Raw genomic sequence first — 11,554 nt, forward strand, 5'->3', positions numbered from 1 at the left:
CTGGGGCAGATATTAGTGTTATATACAACTATTTTTTTAAAAAAACTTAATATCCATCGTTGGGAGTCGAGATGCGTATATACAGAGTTTGGAAATACTATCTTTGGAGAATGTATTTTGTATTTATAAATCAACTTTTAAAAACTGTCTCATTCAAAAAGGAATAATTCATATGTACCCCTAGGAAATAAAGACCTATGTTATCAATGTGTCATTTTCTTCTTTCCTCCTTAACTGTACCCTGAAATATTACTGCTGACCTGCAGAAAATGTGCTGCATTATGTACCTGGCTCATCTTCAACACATTAACCATGAACACCACAAGAGTCTCACTCTTGTCGCTCAGGCTGAACTGCAGTGGTGCCATCTCAGCTCACTGCAACCTCTGCCTCCCAGGTTAAAGTGATTCTCCTGCCTCAGCCTCCCAAGTAGCTGGGATTACAGGCGTCTGCCACTACACCCAGCTGAGTTTTTGTATTTTTAGTAGAGATGGGGTTTTACCATGTTGGCCAGGCTGGTCTCGAACTCCTGATATCAGGTGATCCACCCACCTCCGCCTCCCAAAATGCTAGGATTATAGGCATGAACCACTGCACCTAGCCGGCAAAGTTTTTTAAATGGTTGGCAGGGGTGGGGAGAATCAAATGAGTAATGTTTTGTGACACATCAAAATTATAATGACGTGCTGCATAACTTTTGGTCAACAATGGCCAAATACATGATGATAATCCCGTAAGATTACAATGGAGCTGAAAAATTCCTATTGCCTGGGGACATAGCCATGGTAACATCATAGTGAAATTACTTTACGTAGCCTAAGTGTATAGTGTTTATAAAAGCCTACAGTAGTGCACAGTAATATAGGCCTTCACATTCACTAACCACTTACTGACTCACCCAGAGTCAGCTTCCAGTCCTGCCAACTTGTTCATGGTAAATGTCCTAAATAGGTGTACCATTTTATATCTTATATATATCTATATTTTTTTTACTGTACCTTTTCTATGTTTAGATATACAAATACTTAGCACTGTGTTACAACTGCCTACAGCAATCAGTACAGTAATATGCCATACAGGTTTGTAGGTTAGGAGCAATAGGTTGTCCCATATAGGATACCAGAGGGTATACCATCTAGGTTTGTGTAATTACATCATGATTTTCACACAATGATGAAATTGCCAAGCGACATGTCTCAGAACATATCCCTGTCATTAAGTGACACATGACTATATATGAAACAACAAATCAGGCTTTGTTGGAACACAGTCATGTTGATTTGTTTATATATTGTATATGGCTCCTTACACACTATCAACGGCAGAGCTGTGTACTATAGTTGCAAAACAGACCATAGCCAACAAAGTCTAAAATGTTCCAGCACTCACAGAAAAGGTTTTTTGACTCCTACTCTTAGTGTCACTGACCCATTTTACTTGGACCAAAGACTACTCAAGTCTATTTTCCTCCAACTGACACAAGTTTCTGTCTCAATGTATGGAGGTCTTCCTCAGTAATAGGAAACTGGAAAAATTATTCAACATTTATTGAGTGCCTAAATGGCTACCTATTCAGTATACCTGCTGATTTACTTGCCAGGCTTTTCTCACTATACTGCAAGCTCCTTGAAGACAGTTTACTTGAGTGGAACCTGACACACCGTAAGTGCTTTAGAAATTGAATAAGCCAAGTAAAATGTTTCAAGGCAACCCTATCCCAAAATATTCCTGAAAGTATTAATTTAATCATTACCAATCTCTGTGATTAGCAAAGGAAGTAGTCAGTCTGGCACACCAAATTTTATTAATAATACTTATTTTAATCTGTTCCCTTTAGTATGCCTTTATACAGTTCCCCTCGTGTATATACACACTGATACAACTACAATTTAAAAGCCACTAATTATCTGTTTTTTATTTTGTAAGTAACAAGATATAGACATTTGAATGCCAATGTCTTATTCTGGAGAGACACTGGAGCTGAAGTTCAACAATGATCACACTTATTACCTGGTAATAAAAACAACCATCTTTCCAGTCAGGTCAAAATATCCTACTTCTTGCCTTTCTACCAATTCCCAAACATTCACAGTTGTTCAAGGACCACTAATAAAATACAGGAAGCTTTTAAAAACAGTAAGAGAATACTTAGTATAAATTAGGTGAATTAAAGATGGCAAAGGAGATTACATCCTCAACACTGACAACTTCCAAGACTTAGAAAAGAAGATTGCTCCTTGCTTCTAAAATTGTTCTATTTTCCTCTGTAGGAAAATGAAAGTTTTTTCCTACAAATATTAAATAATCAAAGTACTTATGCAAAATTAATCTGCTCCTCAATGAGATGAGCACTCCATTTAAATGATCTTTACAGATCCCTGAAGTTGCTATCCTGTCACTGTATTTAAGTGATGGATATTCAATTGAATTATTCTGCATAAATAATTCTGTTCAACCCAGAAGTAAAGCAGTATGATGGGACAGATACAGTCAACCATTCAATAAAAATGCAAATGTCTGAAATTATTAAAATGTACTTAAAAGTAACAAACTGTATCACACACTTAGGCTTAGAAGTGTTCTTTCAAGTTTTTTCTTTTAAAAATAAAACCAGTATTTGAAGATTTTTGTTGAATATAGCTATTTTCCAAGCTTTATCTTCTTTTTCTCTGGTCCATTAAGGTCTGTGTTTGAAGTATCAGTAGGAATGCTTATTCCTGGTATCTAAGATAATGCAAATGGGGGGAAATAAGGTGATTTAAAGGATAAAATACATCTCATCCTCATCTTCCCCTTCCCCACTGCCAGTTTCAAATTTAAAAGGATGTAGTGGTAGGGAGGGTAAAGGGTTTTATACACAGAATATATACAGGTTTTATACACAATGTATTTTACAAAGTAACAGTGGTTCAAAAATGCAAAAAGTAGACATGGTCTCAGTAGATGAGAAGCATGTCATTTAGGAAGTGTTCTTTTTAATTATAAAACAGCCTTCCCCATGAGGAGCCACTGTGATTGACAGAATCAGAGGTTTCAAGTGTGTTGGAGAAGGACAAAGGTTAAGAACCAGTATCTTAGGTGAAAAACCTACACTTCATCTTCAAAGTGCAGAGTTCAAGACTTCTAGACAGAAAAGACTAGGCAGGAGAATGGAAAATCTTTTTATTTTGCCACCAAAGACCTGAGCAGAATCTCAGATGTCTAGAATCCCGTGGCCTAAAGAAATCAGTGAGAAAACAGGATTTGCTATGCAAATATTTGGTTTCTACACTACTTATAGGGTTCCCTCTAACATTAAACAGAAATAACTATGTCCCTCTCTTTGACAAAATATGTACTGTTTGTTCCACCACAACAAGGAAATATTAAGTTTGGCCTTACCTGTGGTTCTACCAGGGACATTCGGATTTTCTGATGCTGAAGATTAGATGAGTCTAACATGATTTTCACTTTAACTTTATCAAATACATGGAACACTGTGTCTTCTATTTTAAGTGAAGGTATCTAAACAAAACACATTTTATCATTCTTAATTGCTTCCTTACATTTGAGGCTTGGTTCTAATCCTTTATAATTTATCTTACATAGTGAAAGTTTAAATATAAAAATTAGTAAGCATTTACGTGTTCAACATAACAAAGGCCATAAACCTAGTAGCCTCACATAAATATGACCTATTTATGTGCATACTTTCTCCTTCATTAAGATAGTTCTAATATATATATGTTCATTAAAATCTTGGTGATTAATTTATCAACCCACTAATAAATAGGAAATTTTTAGTTTAGTAGAGGAACACAAAGGTACTTTGGCCAGTTTATTGTTCAAATATTCTCTCAGGGCTGTGGTTCTCCTAAGGTGAATAGGGAGTATGTGTGTCAAATAAGACAAAAAAAAAAAAAGTTCTTTAAGTAAGTTAAAAAAAAAAAAAAAGTTCCTTCCCTGAGTTGTAAATAGTCATTTATTCCTTTACTTTATTGGTGCATGTAGGGCAAAACTTTACATGGTATAAAAGAAAAAATCAAAGACAACAATTGCATATGAGAAGATATATAGTGGCGGGAAATTGTGAGTAAAACCGTAGCTTAGTTGGCAAAATTAAATGTAGATTTCCTGGCATGTATTTGGAGATCTGGATAAATTCTTCAGGGTACAAAAAATAATTTTATGCTTTATGGGTACCATTTATGAACTCCCAAAGAAAAAGTGCCCCCCAGAAAAGAAAACAAACATGAGAAATACTGTACCTCATCATCATAAATAAGCCGTGGGTTTGGTTTGTCCTTTTCTTCAAAAAAGACTGTCCCTTCTAAACCATACTTTGGAATTAATACCACAATGGCATTCTTTCTTACAAATAAAATATAGGCTTCTTCACTTACTATTCCTCTGCTTTTGAAAAATAACTGTAAAATAACATACAACTTACTTAGTCTTAAAATATTTTGAAATTAACAAAAAAAAACTGAAATTAAATTAAAAATGAACAAAACTTCATCTTTTCTAGCAGTATCGACAGAAGGCAAATACCTGGGTATGAAAAGCCACTGATGCACGTTGGGCATATTGAGCCATTTTGTGCCGGAAATTTAGATTTTTACATATATCTGCAAGCTTGTGTTTGTCTGTCAACTCTGGATAAGTACAGTCAGCCCCAACAGCCACAGCCAAAAGCCGATGAACGATGACATCTGCGTATCTAGACAGATGAAGGAGAAATAAGAACCGTAGTATGTCAGTACTAATATGTGCTTTTAAAATTCAAAATTAACTATTTTCTATCTCCTTTAAATTCATAAAAAAATACCTTCTGATGGGTGAAGTAAAATGTGTGTATATTGGAGATGCTAAGCCATAGTGATGAAAATCATTATCCATTCCAGAACAGAAGTACACAGCTTGCATCATACAGCGAGTGGCTAATATTCTCAACAGAGTGTTTAGATATGGAAAAGTAGGAGATTCGGCCCGATCCAAAGACTCAGCCAAAGACTTGGCTGTATCAGTCTTAATTTCCAAATTCTGTAAACAAAAAGAAAGGAAGAGCACCATATTAAACATTTCTAAGTCAGTACCATTATGTCTTCAAAATATAACTGATCTGACTGAACAAACATCATGTTTTTGTTATTTTCCTTCCCTTCAAAGTAGAAGTAATAGCCAGAAACAAAACTGTACTGGTCACTATAGTTCCATTAGAACAATGTTGGGATTCATCAAATTTAGCTGCCTTGTTCTACCCTAGGGAGATAAGTCAAATATACATCTCTTCCCTTAGGTCTTTGGAAGAAGTAAGATAATGAAGGAAAAAAAATTCCTATTTACAGAGTAAGCCTTGGAGCAGAGGAGTGAGAAGCTGATTCAATTCCTATGAATCTGGAGAAGCTGGGTATGCATGCCATAAAAGTCTGATCCAAAATCAGAAACCAATGCCATCGTGTTAGACTAATGCCCTGCAGTCCAACATTACTGCTCCCTCTCTTCCAGATGAGAAAGATAGGGCCTAACTAGGTAATCCAAGGAAAAGCAATGTAAGCCATAGTCACCCAAGGGGTAAGCACCCTTAAATGAAAACCTACTAACAAGAAGTAGTGGGTATACAGGGCTGAAAAAATGTGCTCTTTCTATAGTTTCCTCTTTTCCATGTATGGAATAAATATACTTTTCTTACGAACATGAAATGGAAAGGATTTAACTGAGTTGAAGTAAAAAACAAACAAACAAAAAAAAACACACAAAATACATTATTTGTCAAGTTAGGCGGTTGACAGGAGCCATGAAGCAACACAGACATATGAAACATGCATAAAGGCAAGGAAACATGGAAGAGTTTTATATGACCAGGATGCTGCATGTATCTTAGTCTAAACATCTGGCTTTAGCATACGGTGAAAAACATTAGGCTGGGTGCAGTGGCTCATACCTGTAATCCCAGCACAGCACTTTGGGAGGCCAAGATGAGATAATTACTTGAGTCCAGGAGTTTGAGACCAGCCTGGGCAACATAGTGAAAACCTATCTCTACCACAAAAATACAAAAAATTAGCCACTCATGGTGGTGTGCGCCTGCAGTCCCAGCTCCTCAGGAGGCTGCGGCAGGAGGAGGGCTTGAGACTAGGAGATGGAGGGTGCAGTGAGCCGAGATTGTGCCACTGTACTGCAGTCTGGGTGACAGTGAGACCTTGTCTCAAAAAAAAAAAAAAACCAAAAGAAAAAAGAACTATTGGCATATTCCTGTTATTAACAAACAATAAAATCTTTATGGAAATATGAATGTAAATTATTTAGAACAACAGGTAGATCAAAACACAAATAGATGATTTTTCAAACTATAGGACCTTACCCTTGACCTGGCTGCTTTAACAAGAATTTCATAATTTGATGGAGGTGGAGCAGGATGTTTTCGAAGCAAAGCATGTTCAGAAAATTCCTCATGAATTTTTTTTGCAACAGAAATATTGGCAAGTAACATAAATTCTTCAACCATGGAATTTGTTTCCCTGCCAATGGAAAAAGCATTAAACAAAACAAAAAAATAATCTGAGACTTCTATATATCATATTTTTTCACAGGTTACCTTTGTTACCAAGAAGATAATAAGAGCATTTCCTATGTAAACATTCATATGTCTGTGTACATTTGTATTTTAAATAACTTACGATTCTTTCATCTCTCAGTTACTCTGCTAACAATCTCTTATTATGCAACTACTGCATGAGTAAATCTTACATGCTAGAGCAAATCTTACATGCTAGAGGAGACTTTACAAATTGCACTCAACCAGTTGCAGTGGCTCACACCTGTAATCCCAGCACTTTGGGAGGCCGAGGCGGGCAAATTATTTGAGCCCAGGAGTTCGAGACCAGTCTGGCCAACATGGTGAAACCCTGACTCTACTAAAAATATAAAAAAATTAGTCAGGTCTGGTGGCACATGCTTGTAGTCCTGGGTACTCAAGAGGCCGAGGCATGAGAATCACTTGAACCCAGGAGGTGGAGGTTGCAGTGAGACAAGATTGCATCACTGCACTCCAGCCTGAGTGACAGAGCAAGACTCTGTGTCAAAAAACAACAACAGAATTGGACTCAAAAACAGAAGCTTTACTACTCTATTTACATATAAAATGAAAACAAGCATTTTACTTGATTTTACTAGGTCCAAAATATTTTATTTAATTGTATATCAATAAAGTTTACAAGAATTAAAAGCTATTTAGATCATACAAATTTTGGCTTAAAAACCAAAATTTTTAACAATTACTTAAATAAAGAGGCCATATTTATAATAGCTAATTTCGATACTTCTAATGGGTCAGTGTGCTATAAGTACATCCCGCCCTCAACACACACACACACCACTACACACTGTTTTACAGATGAGAAGACTGAGGATATGTTCATTATTCTCTTGCTCAAGGTGAGAGTTATTAGCAGTATGAGAATTTGAATTCACACAATCTGACTTCAAAACTCTCAACCAATCTGATACTGCTGTCATTCTCTATATAGTTATTCACATCCATTTTCAGGTTTAGAAAATGATCCATCTTCTGTTGATACAGTGCTTTCTGTCTTGTAAGTCAATAAACATACGGTATTAACCTTTCATTCAGGTTTCATCTTGTAACTTCTTAACAATATTTCTAAAGTATATTCATTTAAAAAATATTAGAAAGACCTCTAATCACATGTGGACATCTTAGAAATGTGTTCTTTCTTCTTCTTGGTAAGAAGAAATGACTGACGTTTTACTTTGGCAAAGCTAGTGTCAACCTTTTGCTCATAAAAGCTCTTAGTACTGGGCTCATTATTAGCATTAACATTAGACATATACAGAAGTTCTACTATAAGGGATTTTTAGATATTATAATAGCACTAAAGCACATATTGGTTCTAAGTAAAAAATTTGAATATATTCCCATTTTTAACCCTTGGTCATCTATTAGAAAAGTGTATATGCATGTTGAATTCCAGAATTACCTTAATATAAATAAGAGGCAGGGAAAGAGGCCTAAACTCTGATTTAACAAAAAAATTCTTGTTTCCTACATCTTAACTAAATCAATAAACAACAATAGCTAATATCACCCTCACAGCACCTATGAGGTAGGCGCCATTATCAGTCATAGGCAATTTACAGACAAATAAATTGAGGCATACAGAGGTCAAATAACTACTTTAGTTCGCAATATAATAGTAGTAACAGCAGAGGCATCCAAACCTAGGGAGTCTGGCTTCAGAGCCCACGATCTTCACCGTTTTTCTACCCTACTATCTATCCTACTATCCATTATTCTATCCTGCCCCTCATCTTTCTGGCACCAGGGACTGGTTTCATGGAGAACAATTCTTCTATGCGACGACGGGAGGGAAGGATGGTTTCATCAGGCATTAGATTCTCATAAGAAGTATGCAACCTAGATCCCTCCTATGCACAGTTCACAATAGGACTGGCGCTCCAATGAGAATCCAATGCTGCCACTGATCTGACAGAAGGCGGACCTCAGGTGGTAATGCTCACACCCCAGGGGCTGGGAACTCCTGCACTACAGTATATTCTACTTTAGAAATTAATCAGGGTAATCTTTTTTTATCTTACTATAACTATTACTAGTCAAGTTCTAATACGTCACACATCAAAGCAAACAAATTCAAATTGAAAGTTCTTATATTATGCGACTAAACGCAGTTTTATAGAAGAAAAACTGAGCTTAAATTTACTTTTCTGTCCTTCATAAGCCAAATAAAGTAGAAATCATGACCCTAATCGTTATTTTGTATATAATGTTTTGGTTATTTGTACTTATAGTAGACATGACATTTAAAATAAAAAATCTTATCTACTGCCCATCAAAAAAAATTACAAACCTAAGTTCCTTGGCCTGCAGATCTATAGGATCATGAGTTTCACTGTCCATGTGGAATCGAACTTCAGGAGAAGATAGAGTCAAAGCCCTAAATAAAAATTAAAGAGAAAATTATAGTCAAGCAAGCCAATAAAAGACAAAATTATAGAAATACTCTTTTAAAAAAGACGACGACTACAGCAAATATGTAATAGTTGCTCTTCTGAAGGCTTTATGACCATCTGCTGTTTCATGCTCTATTTTCATGAACAGCTCAGTAGGGCTTTCATGAATAGCTCAGTAGATTTAAAACGCATTTAACAAGAGAGGACGATAGCAACACAAGGAAATCTGAATCCCTGTGCTTCTAAGGGCTTATGTATCTTCTGTATCCAAACAATGAGTTTTTATTGAGCTACATAGGTTTTTAATCACTTTTACAAATCAAGAAGGGGATTGGCTGTATTTAATTTACTACAGAGAACAGTTATTGGGGCATGGGACAATAAAGAGGGGCAAAAGGGAAGCTGCTGTGGGTAGCTTAGTAACACCAGGAGATCCACAGTTCAAAAGTATCCTCCACAAAGATTACACCAACAGAGAAACAACTGATAACCTACTATCACTAATATGTTACAAGTAGTGATGGCTATTAATATTTGACTGCTAAGTGTCAGATAAACAATCCATGCTCAGGACTTTACACACATGGTTCATTTAATGAGCTGGCAAGCTCTCCTTCGGAAAGTAAATTCCCATAAGGAAGGCAAGTCTAATGTTTCTTATACCTTGACATAATTTTCATGAGGTCAGCTCTAAATCCACCTAAAACTAAAAATTTTAATGAGGCTGGGCAACCTTGAACAATCATGGAGAAGAAAAAGAAGGGGAGAAGAAAAATTAAGATAAGATGGAGCAAGTTAAGTGAAATACTAAGTCTAAGTCCTTGTCTTCCTCAATTCCTCACCTGTATTAAAATAACTATAGTAGGAACACATACTAAAAAGAGAATCTCAAAAATATTCCTTTCTTGCCTTGTAGTGTGCATTTAAAACAAGGCTCTACATCAGGTCTGATATGTATTTATTAATGTATTTTGACATAAAAACCAAGGTACACTTATCACATTTTGATCATTTTTCCTCATAGAACACATAAAACGTTATGTCTACCCATGAGTATTAATACTTTAAGAAGGCAAAAGATAGTTTATTTTTTTTTTTCAATTCTCCCTAAGACTAAAATGATTCAATGATGTTTTCCCAGTAGGCAACCATCTACTCACCAAATTAAAAATACGGACTGTTGAAATTTAAAAAATTCCTTTCCAGTTTTAAAAGCTATGTTACAAATGCAAATTCTTACCTTAAAACTATTAAAATAAATACAGCTTCAATTTGCATTTTACATTGCTTAAAAAAAAAACTCTGGTGTTTTGTGTCACACAAAAAAAATTAATTATCTTCTTCTTGTACCCAAGTGACAAGCTTGTGTGAAAGTTTTGCTCAAATTTAATAGTGTCCACTGGGTTTTAGCACACTCAAATGATCCTTTCAGTTTCAAGTTGCATATTTAAGATCACATAAAAAATTCCCTGAAAACGGAGGTGTTAGTAGACATAGGTATATAACTACTTCAAACACTATCCAACAGAACATTCAACAGTGATGGAAATGTTCTATGTGTGCCCTGTCCAATATGATAGTCATTAGTCACATGTGGCTACCGATCACTTGAAATATGGCTGGTAGGACCAGAGCAAGATGGCCAAATAGAAGCAGCTCCAGCCTCCAGCTCCTGGCGTGAGCAACACAGAGGACGGGTGATTTCTGCATTTTCAACTGAGGTACCGGGTTCATCTCACTGGGGAGTCTGCAAAATCGGTGCTGGTCAGCTGTTGCAGCCCCACCAGCGAGAGCTGAAGGAGGGCGAGCCATCACCTCACCCGTGAAGTGCAAGGGGGAAGGGAATCCCTTTTCCTAGCCAAGGGAAACTGAGACACACAACACCTGGAAAATTGGGTAACTCCCACCCTAATACTGCGCTTCACCAAAGGTCTTAGCAAACGGCACACCAGGAGATTATATCCCACACCTGGACGGGAGGGTCCCACACCCATGGAGCCTCCACTGTTGCTAGCACAGCAGTCTGAGATCTAACTACAAGGCAGCAGCGAGGCTAGGGGAGGCGTGCCCACCATTGCTAAGGCTTAAGTAGGTAAACAAAGCCACGGGGAAACTCAAACTGGGTGGAGCCCACTGCCGCTCAAGGGGGCCTGCCTGTCTCTGTAGACTCCATCTCTGGGGACACAGCATAGGTAAACAAAAAGCAGCAGAAACCTTGGCAGAGGTAAAGACCCTGTCTGACAGCTTTGAAGAGAGCAGTGGATCTCCCAGCACAAAGGCTGAGATCTGAGAATGGACAGACTGCCTGCTCAAGTGGGTCCCTGACCCCTGAGTAGCCTAACTGGGAGACATCCTCCACTAGGTGCAGACCGACACCTCACATGGCGGGGTACACCCCTCAGACGAAGCTTCCAGAGCAAGAATCAGACAGCAACACTCTCTGTTCAGCAATATTCTATCTTCTATAGCCTCCACTGCTGATACCCAGGCAAACAGGGTCTGGAATGGACCTCAAGCAATCTCCAACAGACCTACAGCTGAGGGTCCTGACTGTTAGAAGGAAAACTAACAAACAGAAAGGACA

The 11,554-nt window shown here is 37.1% G+C and overlaps 1 protein-coding gene across 4 annotated transcripts in view; it reads right to left on the reverse strand.

The window, feature by feature from the left end:
- Positions 1-1,799: 1,799 nt before the first annotated feature.
- The window catches only part of DIS3 (DIS3 exosome endoribonuclease and 3'-5' exoribonuclease), a 29,574-nt gene continuing 19,819 nt past the window's right edge, over positions 1,800-11,554 (reverse strand). For all 4 annotated transcript variants that reach the window (XM_017889436.1, XM_017889434.1, XM_017889435.1 and 1 more), the window contains 7 exons: positions 8,868-8,954; positions 6,344-6,500; positions 4,808-5,022; positions 4,531-4,699; positions 4,248-4,406; positions 3,382-3,504; positions 1,800-2,724 (listed from right to left, as the gene is read on the reverse strand). In XM_017889436.1, the coding sequence (XP_017744925.1) occupies positions 2,641-2,724; positions 3,382-3,504; positions 4,248-4,406; positions 4,531-4,699; positions 4,808-5,022; positions 6,344-6,500; positions 8,868-8,954 (994 nt within the window). In that variant the 3' untranslated portion in view covers positions 1,800-2,640. The remainder of the gene's footprint in view (positions 2,725-3,381; positions 3,505-4,247; positions 4,407-4,530; positions 4,700-4,807; positions 5,023-6,343; positions 6,501-8,867; positions 8,955-11,554) is intronic.

This window comes from Rhinopithecus bieti, unplaced genomic scaffold (genome assembly GCF_001698545.2).
Source record: "Rhinopithecus bieti isolate Rb0 unplaced genomic scaffold, ASM169854v2 scaffold_17962, whole genome shotgun sequence".
NCBI lineage: Eukaryota > Metazoa > Chordata > Mammalia > Primates > Cercopithecidae > Rhinopithecus > Rhinopithecus bieti.